This window comes from Tupaia chinensis, unplaced genomic scaffold, assembly GCF_000334495.1.
Source record: "Tupaia chinensis unplaced genomic scaffold, TupChi_1.0 Scaffold000201_1, whole genome shotgun sequence".
Lineage (NCBI taxonomy): Eukaryota > Metazoa > Chordata > Mammalia > Scandentia > Tupaiidae > Tupaia > Tupaia belangeri.
The window spans coordinates 1,325,350-1,342,465 of record NW_006159676.1 but is presented as its reverse complement, the minus strand read 5'-3'; the positions used below and the strand labels follow the sequence as shown (position 1 = coordinate 1,342,465).

Genomic DNA, 17,116 nt, shown 5'->3' with positions numbered 1-17,116 from the left:
GCCCCCAGGTAAACACTGAGTCCCGATGACCCAGCCACCTGTAGCACTGAGGGTTTGTCTTCGGGAAAGGAGAGTGACATCTGTTTGTTTCACGGGGGAAGGGGAGGGCAGGAAAGTCTGACTGCAGTTGCCCGGTGGAAGGAAGCTGATTATCTGCTTGTGCCGGTCGGTGGCCTGGGCTGCCTGACACATCTGGGGAGACGTGCCCAGGTGCAGGGGGTTTCCGGAAGACTCACAAGGCCTCCGTCTGCCTTTCGATCTTAGCAGCTGGGATGAGTGGCTGTCAGCCGCCGAGCGCCGCGCGCCCACTCTTCCTTCACAGCTTGGCTGAAGTCGACTTTCAGGTCTGTGCAGCCAGCGCCACGCTCAACCTTAGAGCATCGTCAGCACCCGGAGGAGCCACCCTTGGCCCCGGTCCTCCCTGCACCAGGCCTAGGCAGCTACCGCTCTCTGCCCGGCTCTGGGTCTGTCTGCTCCGGACATCTCACATGGATCGCCATGTCATGGTGTGTGTGGCCATTGTAGCCTGGGCCCCAGCCCCAGCCCTTTTGATGGCCGAGTAGTATTCCCCCAGGTGGGCGGGCCACACTGTGGACGGACACGGGTGGTTTCCACCTTTGGTGGTTGTGACCGTGCTGCCGTGGGGTCTGTGTTCAGGGTTCCGTGCGGGTGTATGAGGGGTCTTCAGGAAGGTCTGGGCACAGGTGTGCAGGGCTGGGAGGGGCCCTGGGTTCACACACTCCTGAGCACTCCGGGTGCGCGTGCTCGCAGGCCAGCTGGGGGGGGCAGGTAGCAGTGTGAGTACCCTGTTCAGGGAACCCGCATGTCTTTTTCATGGAATAAGCAAGCATTTTTTACTTCAGTTTTGCTATAGGAAGTGTGCACTTGCTGATGGGGGTTGGGATGTGAGAAGTCACCCCTGGGGGGCTGGCCACCAGGCTCCAATCCCTTCTTCTGCATTCTCAGGGTTAGGGGGTTTGCACACATGTGCCTGGCGTGCCTTTCAAGCCACCAGCTCCGGGACTTGAACTCCGACGTCTGCCATGTGGGATCCAGCCGACTTAACTTCCAGATGATCTGCTGGCCCAGTAAACTTTGTAGGGTTTTTAGGTTTGTGCTTGAAAGAGAGTGACAGAAAGAGAGGGAAAGTGAGCAGTCACTCCCCAGGAGGGATGGCCTCGCTGTAGTCCCTTCTCGGGATTCGGGGTGCACACCTGCTACTGGTGTGTTTCAGACAGCCAGGTCTGGGACTTGAGCTGCAGTCGGCCCTGTGGGAGTCCAGCACCTTAACTGCCGTGCCTCCTGCCAGTCCCTGGTTAGCCTTTTTGAAAAGTTCATAGAAAGGCTAAGCTGTAATGGTTAGGGTGAGCTGGATCTCAAATGGCCAACTGCAGTTCAAGTCCTGCACCCAGTGGCTTGAAAATGTGCAAGGAGGCCTGTCTAGTATCCCAGCAGGGTGAGAAGAGGAGAAGCGAGAAGGGAGAGACCACACTCCACTGCCAGGTTCTTTCCCCTCCCCTCTCTCGCCCTCTGGGGAGTACATGTGCTCTCTGACAATTAAGAAAAGAAGGTTCGTGGAAAATCCAGGCTATGAAACCGTGTGCCTGGATTACAATGCTCTCTGCACTAAGATAAGCTCATACTCTTGCCCGTTTTTCTGCGAACTTCCCAAAGTCTCCTGTATGTCGTGGGGAGACGGTGGGGCGGCATGGCCCCGGCAGGACCCGGGGAGGAAGCCACGCTCCTTACAGTCCTGCAGGGCCTGCTTTGCACAAGGCCCGGGGGTGGGGAGCGGGTGGCAGCAGCCTGGAAGGTCCTTCCACTGCGCTGGAGCTGGCCCTGGCCACTAGTCTCAGGCTGTCCTTGTCCTGTGTATGCCCTGAAGTCCTGCCCGGCATCCTGAAGATGAAGAGGTGGCTTTCTCTTTGAGCCTCCGACCCCCTCCCAGGCCTTCCCCACCCCCCCACCCTGCAGTGGAAGGTAGTTCAGAAGTCCTTTGGATTATAGAGCTCTTACAGACCTCGGGCTCTGCCTCTTTGGAGTTTCCTCCCAACTCCCAAGGGTGGGGTTGTGGCGAGATCTAAGAGTTGGAAACACTCTGTAAGAAAAAGGAAGGGAGTGGGGCCACTGACAGTGACATTGCTGGCCTCCCACAGGGCCGACCCCTGTTTAAGTCCTGGACCCGGTGGCTTGAAACTCACTCCAGGCGCGTGTGCGTGTGTGCCCAAGATCCCAGAAGGAGAGTGGAGGGGAAGGGGTTGCGGTGTGGCCATCCTCCCTCCCCCAATTACTTCTCACTTTCCTTCTCAATGTCTCTGTCTCTCTGGCGAGCATACATGCCCTAAGGGAAAATCCTCTTAAAGTAGACAAAGGAAAAGATTGAATGAAGTAGGGATGCGGTGGCAGCTGGGACCGGCTCAGCGTGATTACTCTGAGCGATCGGGCGTACTGAAGTATCTCATTCACATAAATCCTGGAAAGTGCTAGCGCACCTACAGAAATAGACACACGGCCAGTGCTGGGGGGGGGGGGCAGAGGCACGTGACCGAGGGCACAGGGACACAGGGGTGGTGGACCTGCTCCTTAGCTTCCCCGCGATGTGCCTACAGGTGTTTAACGTGCAGACACGTGTCAGCAGCTGCAGCACACACCCCGGTCGCGTGCTGTTTATCGTATGTTAATTATATCTCCACGGAACAGCCGTACCACCGCCCACCCACGCGGAGGCTCAGTTTCTGTTTTAAAGGCTGGAAGCGTGGGCCAGCCGTGGCCTGCTGGCTAAGGGAGCCGGGTCCCCCTTGTCTGACTGCACGTTTCTAATCCCGGACCCGACAGCTTGAAATACACAGCGGGTGTGTGTGTGCCCGAAATCCCGGCTGGAGGGAGAGAGGGTGCGGAAGGAGTCGGGAATCGTGGTGGCTTTTTCTCTTTTCCTGTCTCTGTCTCTGGCGAGTGCACGTGTACCCTCACAGGTGAGGGGGTTGACAGTGCCCCCCCACTCTCATACACGGTAGCGCTGTCCTCTGTGCCTCTGCCCATGACCCAGGAGGAGGTCGAGGGCCCGCATGTCCACGGAAGGCCACGCTGAAGGTCGCCTGCAGCCCTTTTCATGAGAGCCCCGGAGTAGAAACAGCCCCGGTGGCTTTCGGCAGAAGAGCAGGGCGTCGGAGGGGCCGTGGCACAGCGGGAAGGCCTGACCCTGGGGCTGACACTGTCACGGCCCTCCCTAAACACCTGGGCACACGTGCCCGCGGTCGGGACCAGCCGCGGCTGCTGTGGATGGCGTCAGGACGTGGGGGGCGCATGCTCTCACTCGCTCGAAAGGGAATGCCTCACCTGGGAGGCCGCTGTGAGCTGAGGACGCTCTGCCCACCCGCGGGGAAGAGCGCTTGCCGATTCACCCTGCTTATCTCCCTCTCGGCTCCCCCGAGCCTGCCAAGCTCTGTGGTAGATGGGACCAGCAGGTGGCGTGGTGGTTCGTCAGGACCTGGCGGCCTGGACATGGCCTGTGTGTCCAAAATCCCAGGAGGAGAAGGGACTGCGGCGTGGCTGTCCTCCCAGGGGGTGGGGGGGCGATTTCTCATTTTCCCTCTCTGCGAGTACATGCACCTATGGCAAGAGAAAAGGAAGAAACCTTTAGGAAATCTGTGGTGGTGCGTTCTTTTGAGCGGGGCACAGTGTTCTGTGCGAGGCCCCTGTGGGTGCTCTGGTGGCCTCTTAGATGCTGCGTGTGACTCCGGGGCCCTGGTGTCACCTCGTCCCCTCATCCTCAGGTCAGGCCTGTGCTGCCTGTTGCCCTGGACTTCGGGCAGCCTGTGAGTCACAGTGATGTCTTCCCACACAGGGAGAAACCCCGTCCGTGGTCCTCGATCGTAAGGGACCGTGTCCGCAGAGCTCCTTACTGGCCCTTCCCACCCCCACGCTCTCCATGTGGTGAACGCTCAGGATGAAATCTCGCCACCTGGACTTGAATGCTGCAGCCACTCTGCGTCCGTGGGTGGCCACCCTGGCCCGTCCCTGACTCCGCTAGGCCTGGGCTGGGGACCCCTAGGGGCGCTGAGTTGCTGTGTCCTGGGTTCCTACAAGCGGTGGGTTTAAAATCCCCACGCGCCGTGGTCCTTCGGGTCTCGGACTGTCCGGATCGGGTCACACAGTCCCGAGGACAGAGGCCATAGGGGATGCCGCCCTGGAGGGCGCCGGCCTGTCTGTCTGCACGCCCTTCCTTGGCGGACCTGGGAGTCTCCCCGCAGTCGCGCCCACACTCACGCCCGCGCGCTCTTCATGGCTGGCGGCGAGTGTTCTCCTCCTGTACGTTCATTACTTCTGTTCTTCCACGAGGGAGGCAGGCAGCGCCCCGGGAGGGTCTGAAGCCTCCGTTGGTGCAGCCTTGACCGGCCCGGATCCTGGGCTAAGGTGCACCGGGGTGCCCGGGGAGGCCTCCAGACGTGAGCCTGGAACCGTCCCCGAGTCACCCCGTGCCGAGCATGTGCCGAGCAGGCCCCAGCCCCGAAGTGGCTGTTTTCATCCCAGGTAATGCCTTGACCCGATCCAGCATGATGGAGGGAGGCGCACCGACTGTCCCGGTGCACGACAGAGCAGCCCTCCCCGTCCAGCCCCCACGTCCACTCAGCACTGTCCAGCGTGATGGAGGGAGGCTCACCGACTGTCCCGGTGCACGACAGAGCAGCCCTCCCCGTCCAGCCCCCACGTCCACTCAGCGCTGTGCTGTTTAGTGTGCGCGCCTGCCTCGGCCCCTCCCGATGCCCGTGGTGTCTTCGTCACCTGAGCAGATGGTGACCGTCCCCCCACCCGCTGCCGTTCCTCCTCCGGAGTTTGCTCCTGCTGGCTCTGTGGCCGCGGTCTGCAGCTCTGAGTCGGGACCCTCTTCCTCAGTTTGATGGCCCTGTGGACCTGACCGTCGGCCACCAGTCAGGCATTAGGGAGATGCATGGGGCCCTGCAGTGGGATGGCATGGCGGCTGCTCCCGGCCCTCGGGTTGGTCCGGTTCAGGTCTGCGGTTCCCCACACCCTGGCCTTGCTGCTCCAGGAGGGAGAGGGAGAGGCCTCAGCCCGCAGCTGCGTTGCTGGAGGAGCGAACCTGCTGCCCGGCTCACGGCGACGAGGACCCTGGGGCTGGCCCTGGGCATGGTGGGAGCCCTGGACGGGAGCGGTCTGCCTGTGAGGGGCAGGCCTTTGTGAGCGCGGCCTGGAGTTGATGGAAGGTGCGCTCGCGGCAGAGGGGGGTGCTGCGTGGGCTCGGCCTGGAAGGAGGGTGGCTATGGGGGGACCCACGGAGGGCTGGGGCATACCCAGGAGCTGCCAAGGGCTGTGAGACCCTGACAGGAGAGAAGGGTCAGACAAGGACTCTGGTGACCAGAGTGTGGCCGACATGCACAGCCCAGTGGACACAGGGAGGGACTTTGGGGGGCACACTGCTGCCAGGCTGTGCAGGTGTGGGTGGGACCTGCCCAGGGCCTGAGGGTTCCCTCCCCGTGCACAGGCGTCCCTGAGTGCTCCGCACAAGGAACTGTGGCCTAGAGCCAGCGCAAGTTCCGTCCTGTCTTATCAGGGCCCCCGAGCCCCCAGGCAGAGGCAGGGCCCCATGGCTTGGCGGGGAGGGCTGCGGGGTGCAGCCTCTGGTCACTGGCCTGCCGGGAGGGCGTGCTCTGAGGCTGGGTCTCAGCTGGGGCCTCTCGTGCTTATCGCCGCGGTGAGCGAGGCTGTCGCCACGTGGGTGCAGCGGAGAAGGGCTGGAACGTGCAGCCGTGCTCGGTGGGACCCGGAGCCCTGGCCCTCCTCGTGGGGTAGTGGGCTCTGGGCGGGGCTGGCCGAGTCCCTGCTGCGTCCACGACTCTGTTCTCAGGGCTTCAGGCTCCTCTCGCTGACTCTAGCGAATAGACCCCTCGGGTCCTGGCCCCGTGGTTGGGCCTGCGGCTGGCCACAGGCCCTCACGCATGTGTGTGTCATGTGGGGCCCAGGTGGGCGTCGCAGGGTCCTGTGGGCACTGTCCCAGTCTGACACAGGCACCCTCCGCACAGCCTCCCCGTGGGCCTGCGCGTTGATCTGAGGCTCCACAGCGGCCGTCCCTGTTCTCTCGGGCCCTGAGCCGGCGTCCGGTCGGGGTCACTGTCCACTTCCTTGGCTGTGCCTCTCCTTGTTGCACCCGGTTTCTACCCGTGGTGCACGGTGGAGCACATCTCTGTCCATGGGCTCCTGGGAGCGCAGCTGATCCCAGGGCTGGGCAGGCAGGGGTGCCTTAGGCCATGCCGAGGACACTGGGGGACAGAAAGAACTTTGGGGGTGGGCTCCAGCAGGCTGGGGGCAGAGGGCTTCCTTTCTTCAAGAACGAACGTGGGGAGCACCTGGGGGGCCGCATGCAGTCCCCACCTGAGCAGGTCAGAGACGGTCATCCCAGGGAGGCCGGAGAGGCACCAGAGATGAGAGAGCACCTGGGGCAGCCCTGTGAGGACGCCAGGGCGGTACGCGTGGGACCATGTCCTGTGACACTCTGCAGCCAGCGGCCTGAGCCCTTGCCCTGGGCGCCCAACCCTGAGGTGGTCAGGAGGGCACAGCTTGTGCGTGTGTGTGCATATGTGCATGCGTGTGTGCATATGTGCGTGTGTGTGCACATGTGCGTGTGTGTGTGCATATGTGCGTGCGTGCAGGCGGGGTATCACGGTGTGTCCGGGCCAGGCCCGCGTCGTGGTCATCTTCAGTAGACTTGGACATTTTCAAGGTGACAAGTTGGGGGCTCTCGGGCAGAGGCCCTCCAGCCTGGGCCAGTCCTCAGGCTGTCCCTGAGGCAGGACTTAGAGGCCTTGCTGCATCAGCCACCCTGAGGGGACGGTGGCTTCCATTCTATTTAAACCTTGGGACAAGAGGGCCACCAGGTGGCGTGGTGGTTGGGGCGCTGGATCCCACAAGGCTGGCTGCGTGGTTTGAGTCCCAGCCCAGTGGCTTGAGGAGCGCACTGGGCACATGTGTGCGTGCTCAAGATCCCTAGACAGTAGAGGAGACGGGATTGTGGCGTGGCCTCCCCCTGGGGAGGTCGTTTCTCTCTCTCTCTCTCTCTCTCTCTCTCTCTCGGTCTCTGCAGCGAGGGCATGCATTCTATAGCAGAAAAAAGGAGAAAAAAAAAAAAAACCCAGAAGACCCCCTGGGAGGAGAACGAGTTGCGGTGCCTCTCAGCCTTCACGTTCCTGATGAGAAGACACGTCCATTTTGACAGCATTGGCGATGGGCCCTGCAGGTGCGGGCTCTTTCTAGGTGCTGTGCTGGTGGGACCCGGAGAGTCGAGACGTGCCTTCCTGGGCCCCCAGCACGGGGTCAGAGAAAGCCTGCCCCAGGGCGCCCTGCAGACCTAGACCTGGGGTCTCATATCTGACTTCCCGTGCAGAGCACAGAGGGGAGAGCGGGTGCGGAGCCCTGGGGCCCTGGGAACAGGCTGCACGGCTTCGGAGTGAGGGTGGTGCTCCAGGAGTGTGCTTGCCAGGGACAGAAAGAGAGTGAGAAATCACCCCCCGAGGGGATGGCCACGCTCAGTCCCGTCTCCATTCTCCCGTTGAATTTTGGACACGCCTGGCGTGCGTTTCAGGTCAGCAGGTCTGAGCCTCGAACCGCAGTGGGCTGTGTGCGAGTCCGGTGTCTTAACCACTGCGCCACTTGCTGGCCCCCGTGGGTAGCAGAAGTTTAAACTCCTGTACCCACCCCTCCCTTGTCCTCCGGGGAGGAGGTGGCCTTTCCCCACGCTGCTCTGTGCCGGGTCTGAGTGTGCTGGGCCCCGCCTGGGCAGGACAACCCCGTGGGCTCGGGGCTCAGCAGCTCTGAGAGGGGCTGGGGGGCTGGGGCCCTCGTGTTCACTCCTCGGTGCTGGGAGTGAACGCTGGGGTGCGCCTTTGACTCTGCGTGTCCAGAACGAGGTGACGGGAACTGCGCCCTGGGCCTTCCTGCATGCTGGCGTGGGGGCACGGGCTCGGCCCCTCCTCACCCTCCCTGGGAGAGCCCTGGAGGGGTGCAGTTAATCCGAGCAGCCGGGCTGTGCTGGACACCTACCCAGTGCTTTCTTCTTATGGGATATTTAGAGGGGCTGAGGTCAGACGCAGTTTGTTTGTTTGTTTGTTTTTAAAGAGGTTTTTGCTATAGGGCGCATGCACTCGCCAGATAGACAGAGACAGACAGAAAGCGAGAAATCACCCCCCAGGGGGGATGGTCACGCCACAATCCCTTCTCCTCCTTTCTCCTTTCGGGATCTTGGGCACGCACGCACACGCACCCAGTGTGAGTTTTAAGCTGCCGGGTCCAGGATGTGAACCACGGTCGACTATGTGGGAGTCCAGCGACATAGCCATGACGCTAACTGCTGGTTCCCTCCATGAACTCTTTGAACACACGTTATATTCTAGGGTTTGTGAGACAAGATGCAGAGCCGAGGGTACGGGGCAGCCCCCCCCCGGGCTACTGGTTAACGGCACTGGATCCTACATGGCCAGCCGCGTGGTTCGAGTCTCTGGTCTGGCAGTGCGTGTTCAGAATCAGGATGGGATGGAAAGATGGAGAAGGAATTGCAGGGTGACCCCTTTGGTGATGCACTCGCTCACTCACTCTCTGCCAAGGGCACGTATTCCCTGGCAAATTAAAAGGAAAAAAAAGAACTGAGGCTATTATTAGATATTTAATCCAGCCATTTACTAAACACACAAACGTTTAAAAATGTCCCTTCCAGGGGCCGGTAGGGGGCATACTGGTTAAGGGCCCTGGAGTCGCACATGGCTGACTGCAATTCAGCTCACGGACCTGGCAGCTTGCTTTCTCATGTTCCCTCCCCCTCTTTCACTCTGACCCCTCTGGTCAAATTAAAATGAAATAAATAAATGAATAAATAAAATAATGTCCATTCCACGCTGAGCTCACTGCTGGAGGGTCTCAGTTCTGGACGGCGCCCTCTGCCCCCCCCCCCCCCCCCAGCCCCCCCCCCCCCCCCCGCAGGCTCTCCTGAAACCAGCGGGTGTGCGTCCAGGCACCCAGCAGTGAGGCCGTGCAGGGTTGCCCCAGCAGCCAGGGCCCAGCGTGACACTGCAATGGGGAAGGACGGTTGGGAAGGGATGCCTACCTGCCAGAACTCCCAACAAACACCTCAGCCGCAGTGAACGCAGGCAGCCCGATTCAGAGGCCAGCAGAGGGCGTGACTAGACATGTCCCCAGAGAGGGTAAGCAAGTGGTCAGTAAGGCGGGAGAGGGCTTGGCAGCTCTGCCCCCGGGGGCTGCCCCTTTGTGCCCCAGAAGGGCGAGAGCAAGCGTTAGGGACGCGGAGATGTGGGAGCCCCCGGGTGGTGGTGGGAGTGTAGAATACCACAGTTGCCAGGCGACCCGGAGAATCCTCCAGATGTTCTCAAGGGGAACAAGAGGCACCAGGGGGTGGTGTCTCTGGACTCCTACACAGTTGACCACGGTTCGATTCCAGACCTGGTGGCTTCAAATTCACGTTGGGTGCATATGTGTGCATGCCCAAGATCCAAGAGGAGAATGGAGGAGAAGGGATTGCGGTGTGGTCATCCCCCTGGGGGGTGAGTTCTAGCTTTCTGCCTTTCTGGCGAGCACACGCACCCTATAGCAAAAATCTCTCAAAAAAAAAAAAAAAAAAGACGTGTACGACCGCATGGTCGGGTCATTGCACTTCTCCGTGTGCAGCTGAGCGAGTTGAAGCCCGGAGTCCACACAAATCTTTGTGCCTGCCTTGGTACAAAGGCCTGTTATTTTTTTAGGTTTTTGCCATAGGGCACTTGCTGGAAAGACACAGACCAGGGGAATGGCCACACCATTATCAACTCCATTCTCCTCTTGGCTTTTCGGCATGCACGCACATAGGCCTCGCATGATTTTCAAACCTCTGGGTCCAGGACTTGACTTGAGGGGAGCTATGTGAGAGAATCCAGCACTTTAACTACCATGCCTCTTGCTGCTCCCTGCACCTTAAATGCCAGAATACACCTGCACAGGGAGAGAGAAAGCACCCCGAGCGAGGGTGCCACCTCCAGTAGGGCCTGGTCACGTCAGTCCTTTTTCTCCAAGGTCTCCCTCCCATCCCATCTGGGTCCTAGACATGGTTTTCAAGTTGTCAGGACTGGGACTTGAACTCCGATTGGCCATGTGGGTTCCTGCTTCCTCCGGGCAGCGCGTATTCCTGCTTCCTCCGGGCAGCGCGTAACCCTGAATGTACGTGTGCATAGGAACGTTACGTAGAGGAGCCAACAGGTGAAGACAGCCCAGGTGTTCGTCGGTGGATAGATGGAAAGCAAAATGTTTCTCTGTATAACAGATCTTTCAGCCTTAAAAAAGGGAGGAAAGGGGGGACCAGCAGTTAGCGTAATGGCTATGTCGCTGGACTCCCATGTAGTCGACCGCGGTTCAAGTCCTGGTTCTGGTGGTTTAAACTGCACATGCCCTGTATGCATGCGTGCCCAAGATCCCGAGAGGAGAATGGAGGAGAAGGGATTGCGGCGTGGCCATCTCCCCTGGGGGGTCGTTTCTCGCTTTCTGTCTCTCTGTCTGTCTCTGTCTGTCTGTCTGGTGAGCATACGTGCCTTATAGCAAACAACTCTCCAAAAAGAGGGGGGCAGGAAGGGTCCAGCAGCAGGTGCTGTGCCTGTGGCACGGGACTCCCACGTGGCTGACCGTGGTTGGAGCCTCGGGCCCAGTGGCTGAAAACTCTGGCCAGGTGCATGTCCAGATTCCAAGAGGGGACTAGAGGAGCAGGGATTGCGGTGTGGCCATCTCCCCTGGGGAGTGGTTTCTTGCCTTCTGTCTCTCTGTCTCTCCGGTGAGTGCACATGCCCTGTAGCAAACATCTCTTTCGTGGGGGGGAGGGGTGGGGAGGACCAGCAGGTGGTGTAGCGATTAAGGTGCTGGACACTCACACGTGCCGACCACGATTTGAGTCCCGGACCTGGTGGCTTGCTTTCTAACTTTCCCTCCCTCCCTCCCTCTCTCTCTCTCTCTCTCTCTCTCTCTCTCTCTCTCTCTCTCTCTCTCTCTCTCTCTCTCTCTCCCTCCCTCTCTCTCCCCTTCTCTCTGGTCAAATTAAAGTAAGCAAATGAATAAATAAAAAGAAAAAGGGAGGGGAGGAAATTCTAACCCCTGCTGCAGTGTAGAGGAACCTCAAGGACATGTGCTCAGTTGAATGAGCTGGTCACAGGGAGACAGAGAGACAGAGAGCGAGAAATCACCCCCCGGGGGATGGCCATGTCACAATTCCATTCTCCTCTCTGGATCTTGGGCATGCACGCACACGCGCCTAGTGAGTTTAAGCCACCGGGTCCGGGACGTGAACCGCGGTCTACTACATGGGAGTCCAGCAACATAGCCATTACGCCAACTGCTGGTCCCTCCACATGCTTTTTTAAGCAAAAGCTTTAAAAAACAAAAGTTAAGGTGGGGGACCAGCAGATGGCGTACTGGTTATTGCTGGGCTCCACGTAGTGGACCGTGCTTTGAGTCCTGGACTCTGTAGCCTGAAACTCACACCGGGCGCGAGCGCATGCGTGCCCAGGATCCTGGGGGAGGATGGAGGAGAAGGGATTTACAGCCTGGCCATCCCCCCTGCAGGGTGAGTTCTCGCTTTCTGCGTCCGTCTGTCTGGTGAGTGCACGTGCCCTATAAAAATAAATCTCTCTTTAAAAGAAAAAAGTTGGGGCCAGCAGATGGCGTGGTGGCTAAGGCCAGACCCCCCACATGGCTGATCGCTAGCTGCAGTTCGAGTCCTGGACCTGGCGACTTGCTTTCTCACTCACTCTCTCACTCACACTCTCTCTGGTCAAATCGAAGACTAATAACAAGCAGGTAAAATTGTATAAATGAATTTGTAAAAGGAGTTAGGGTGGCGAGTTTCACATGTACCTCACCACGAGCTTTAGAGAGACATCAGGGGTTCACCGAAGTGCTTGTGACGACGTCAGAGTACTTTTTCGCGTTCAGTCCGAAAGTTGGGGTCCAGGTATGGTGCCGTGCTGACACCCCTGGATCCGCGTGGGGAAGGTGGTAGGTGTGTGTTCCAGGACCCCCCTGAGCAACGTGGGTGTGCTCACGTAGCCACGGCCGTCGGGGTGGGTCAGTGTGAGGACCTGCCGGAGCGCCTGTCTGTCTGTCTGTCTCCCTGTCTTCTCTGTCTTTCTCTCTTGGAAGAAACAACTTAAAACGCACACACACACACACACACACAAAACTAAGGGGCCGGCAGGTGGTGTGGTGGTTAAGGGCGCTGGACTCCCATATGGCTGATCGAGGTTCCAGTCCTAGACCTGGCGGCTTGCTTTCTCACTTTCTTGTTCTCTCTCTCTCTCTCCGTCTCTCTGTGGTAAAATTAAAAATAGTAAGTAAAGTTAAGTAAAATAAATGTTTTTAAAAATTAAAAAATGAATTAAAATTTTTTAATAAAATAACTTTTTTTTTTTTTGGAGAGATTTTCACTGTAGGACGCGTGCGCTCGCCAGACAGAGAGAGACATAGAGACAGAAAGTGAGAAATCCCCCCCCAGGGGGGATGGCCACGCCGCAATCCCTTCTCCTCCATTCTCCTCTCGGGATCTTGGGCACGCACGCACACGCACCCGGCGTGAGTTTTAAGCCACCAGGTCCGGGACACGAACCGCGGTCGACTACGTGGGAGTCCAGCGATATAGCCATTACGCTAACTGCTGGTTCCCTAAAATAACTTTTTTAAAAATAAAAAATTAAGGCAGGACCAGCAGATGGTATAAGGGTTATGCCTTTGGACTCCCATGTAATTGACCGCAGTTCGAGTCTTGGACTTGGTGGCTTAAACTCACCCTGGGCGCGTGTGCGTGCGCGCGTGCCCAAGATCCTGAGAGGAGAATGGAAGAGAAGGGATTGCGGCGTGGCCATCCCCCCGGGGGGTGATTTCTCATTTTCTGTCTTGCTGTCTCTCCAGTGAGTCCATGCACCCTACAGCAAAAATTAAAAAAAAAAAAAAATCTCCAAAAAACTAAAAGTTAATTTTGGGTTTTCTTCTTTGGAAAAAATGTTCTTCCAAACAAAGCAATTTTTTTTTAAATGGTGCCAGGGGACCAGCAGGTGGCGTGGTGGTTAGGGTGCTGGACTCCCACATGGTGGACCACGGTTTAAGTCCCAGACCTGTGGGTTTGAAAATTATGCTCTGTGTGTGTACGTGCGTGTGCCCGTGCCCAAAATCGGAGAATGGAAAAGAAGGGGTTACAGTATGGCCACCCCTCCTGGGCAATGCTCACTTTTTCTCTCTGTCTGATGAGCACATGTAGCATATGGCAAAAAGTCTCTCTCTCTCTCTTTTTTTTTTTTTTTTTTGGGGGGTTTTTTTTATGGGGGGTGTGTGGGCCCATCCTAGTTTGGCAAATCCATATTGAACAGATATTTACAGATTACTTACAGTATGTCAGGATCTAGGTGTATGGTTCTGAGATAATGAGCACAAAAGCCCTCTCCTCTGGGCACACATTCTGGGAAGACCTTGCTGCTCCATCCCTGTCTTGCCCATGCCAGACCTTGCTAAATGATTGCAGTATTTTTATTTTTATTTTTTTGGAGAGGGTTTTGCTACAGGGTGCGTGCACTTGCCAGAGAGACAGAGACAGAGAGACAGAAAGCAAGAAATCACCCCCCCCAGGGAGATGGCCACACCCCAATCCCTTCTCCATTCTCCTCTCAGGATCTTGGGCACGCACACACACGCGACCGGCGTGAGTGTAAGCCGCCGGGTCCGGGACCTGAACCGCGGTCAACCATGTGGGATCCAGCATCATAGCCATTAATGTTAACTGCTGGTCCCCCAGCGTGAGTTTTTAAGCCCCCCGTTCTGGGATTGGAACCGTGGCCGACTGTGTGGGAATCCAGCGGGGTACCCATTATGCCATCTACTGGTCCGAACAACAAGAAATAAGTCTTGAAGAGAGAATGCAGTGTTAGGCCCTGAAACGGGGTTCCCGTCTGCGCTGAGCGTGTGGGTCCGGGGGTCCTGACAGCCGCGACGTGCCTTTGCCAGGCCCAGAGTGCCCCGGCCGTGGCCACCCCCGACGCCTGTTCTGGAGAAGGCCACGTGCCCGCGTGGGGCCCAGACATCTGGGAGGGGTTCTGCCCCAGGGCAGGGTGTGGAGAGACCTGACACTCCTAGGAAGCGGCCCGTGGGGCCATGGCAGGGACTGTGGGCTGAGGTGTCTGACGCTGTGGCTCCTGGGTGGCCCCCGCAGTTCCCGCCTCTGGGACCCGCTGGCTCCCCGAGACTGTCCTCTCCAGGAGATCGCGCTGCCGTCACAGAAGGGCAGTCCTGGGCTGGCCCGTAGCTCAGCGTGGGCCTCCGACTGCAGTTCGAATCCTGGCCCCAGCAGTTTGAAAACACACCGAGCGCGTGCTCAAAATCTCAGCAGGGTGTAGGGGCCGGCAAGTGGCATGACCGCCCCCACTGGGGTGCCTTTCCCTTCTCTCTCTCTCTCTCTTTCTCTCTCTCTCTCTCTGGGGTGTGCACCCGGGTCCGCTGGCAATTAAAAAGAATAATAAGGCAGCCGCACTGACGAGATTATGGCCGGGCTAGGGAGATTATTTTAACACGCCATTTCTTCTCGGCCAGGAAGCGCAGCCTTGTGGAGCACGGGGTCAGTGGCTTTCCCACGTCTGCAGGCGTGACAGCCTTTACTCCCAGTGGTTGAAGAGCTCTTCTCTTCCGTGGGACTGGTGGCCTGGTGGCCCCGGGCGGACGTGGCGCGGCAGTCCCAGGGCTGTCAAAGTCCTCTCGCTCCTTGCGCGCTCAGTCACGTGAATGGAGCAGTCTCCTCGGCACCCTGGTCGGATCTGCGGATGTGGCTCCATGCCAGACGGGGCCGGACTGGAGGCGCTGCGGGCGGGGTGGGTGGCCTGGACCCCTGGTGCCCCGTGCCTGCCCGGCTGCTCCGACGGGAGGCGTGTGTGAAAACCTGATCCGGACGAGCTGAGCTGCCGCAGAGCAGAGAGCTGGCCAGCTCAGGTCCCCAAGAAGCCCCAGCTCCGTTGGGTGACAGCGCCGTCTCCCCACAGGTGGTACCCGAGGGCATTCTGCAGAACGGGGCTGTGGATGACAGCGTGGCCAAGACCAGCCAGCTGCTGGCCGAGCTGAACTTTGAGGAGGATGAGGAGGACACCTATTACACGAAGGACCTGCCCATCCATGCCTGCAGGTGAGCGGGAGGCAGAGCTGGGCCGGCTCCGCCTGTGCGCCGGCTGGGGGTGCCGCGTGGGGCCCTGTCCACTTGCAAGCCCGGCCCTCAGGGAGCAGGAGGGAGGGCTCGGCCCCGCCGCCCCAGGCCCTCCCTGTGCTGCTCTCTGCAGCAGGAGCCTCTCTTCACCGTGGGGTGGTGCACACCTGGGGTGGAGGGACGGCGGGGACGGCGGGGACTCCGGGGCCCTGCTGTGTGTGCCGCCCCCGCGCAGTCGGCAAGCGGGCGGGGACAGACCTGCGGGCCAGCAGATTTGGAAGTCTGAGCGGGACCAGCTTACTCCTGCTTTTCACACACACCGGGCTCCCGTCAGGGCCCCCGACCAGGCAGGCAGCTCGGCCACCCCGGCCGCCAGGCACGCCGCTGCTCCCCGGCCTGTGCCCCGCCCGTGCTCAGCCTGGGGACGGCTGCTGTCCCCCGCGTCACGGCAGACTTCGTGACCTCCTTTTGCCCGTGTCACTCCACTCCCATCTGCGTGCGTGTGCAGATGTGACGGCATCGTGTCCTGTCACTAGGGACAGAGGAGTCTGCGAAGCTGCAGGGGCTCCGACCACACAGCCTGGCCCCCTCTGCTGCCGTGTGTGGGGGTGAGGGGTCCCCCGTGGTATGGGGGAGGGTGGGTTCTGAGCTGAAGCCCGTTTCCCTTCTGTACAGAATCTTGGCCCTGTTCCCATCAGAACCCTGGGGAGCCCGCTCCGGTGTGTGCAGTTTCAGAAGTGGGGTGGGGGCTCTCCAGGTGCTCCTCCCAAGGCAGGACTGGCCTGGGCCGCCCAGGAGGGTCCAGGCTGCGTTTCCCAGGAGCACAGTGCCCTCTGCTGGACCGAGCCAGGAGCGCGCTGTGAGCGCCGGGGCGAGGTTCTGGGAGCTCCAGGCCGAGGAGGGCTCCGTGGCCCTGGGTGGGAGGCTTCCTCCCAACACCCCCTGGCACCTGGCAGGCTCTGGTCTGTCACCTGCGGTGCGCTTGCTGCGGCCTGGGGCATCCCGGAGCCTCCGCGGCACACCGGGTCCTTGCTATCCAGCCAGGGACCCCAGCTGACCGGGGTAGTCGGGGTTGCCTGTGTGTTTACTGAAAAACTAAAAAGTGTCGTCCGAGGAAAGAACCCTCACGCCCTGCCGGATGAGAACCGGAGCGCGGCTGCCCGTGACCTGTGCTGCTTCCTTTGCAGTTACTGCGGCATCCACGACCCCGCCTGCGTGGTGTACTGCAACACCAGCAAGAAGTGGTTCTGCAACGGGCGCGGGAACACCTCGGGCAGGTAGCGACTGCGGCCGCGCATGTGCCTTCCATCAGCGCCGGGCTCGGCTCCGCGTGGAAATCGTGGAAATGCTAAGCAGAGTGCACTGGCAGATCACGCTCACGGACCTGGTCTCCCTCCGTGACGGGCTTAACTGGGAACAGATGGTTGTGTGTGGACGCCTTCGTGTGCTCGCCCCTGATTTATCCTCTGCGGTTCTTATGCAGCGAGGGCTGGCTTCATTTCTCCTCCCCAGTTTTCATTTCTCTCTTTCTGCCAGAGGCGCTCCTGGCATGCCCGTTGGTCTTCATTACCGGGAGGATGTTCCCAAGGCAGTCACGGGGCACCCAGGGGAGATGCCGGCTCCCGAGGGGCTCCCTCTGGCCCGAGCTCCTCCGAGCAGTCCCCGGGCTAATTCAGGCCAGACCCCGAATCAGCGGATTCAGTTAAGGCCCCTTGACCGTCGGCCCTGGGCTTCCTTCCTGCTCTTGATCAGCAGCAGCTGTGACGGGGTCCCTTGTTCTGCGTTGGGGACGAGACCAGCCTCGTGCAGACAGTCCGATGGCCTCGGCCGGGGGGTGGGGGCTGAGGGACAGGGCGTCCCGCTCCGGCGGGGCCTGCCTGTCTGCACTGCCATGGGGCCCGCCCC

General features: G+C 59.7%; 1 protein-coding gene across 1 annotated transcript in view; it reads left to right on the top strand.

The window, feature by feature from the left end:
- Positions 1-4,484: 4,484 nt before the first annotated feature.
- The window catches only part of UPF1 (UPF1 RNA helicase and ATPase), a gene marked incomplete in the record, with an annotated part of 50,490 nt that continues 37,858 nt past the window's right edge, over positions 4,485-17,116 (top strand). Inside the window, 4 exon segments of the mRNA XM_027771273.1 lie at positions 4,485-4,530; positions 4,868-4,995; positions 14,967-15,193; positions 16,399-16,488. Coding sequence (XP_027627074.1) covers positions 4,485-4,530; positions 4,868-4,995; positions 14,967-15,193; positions 16,399-16,488 — 491 coding nt within the window.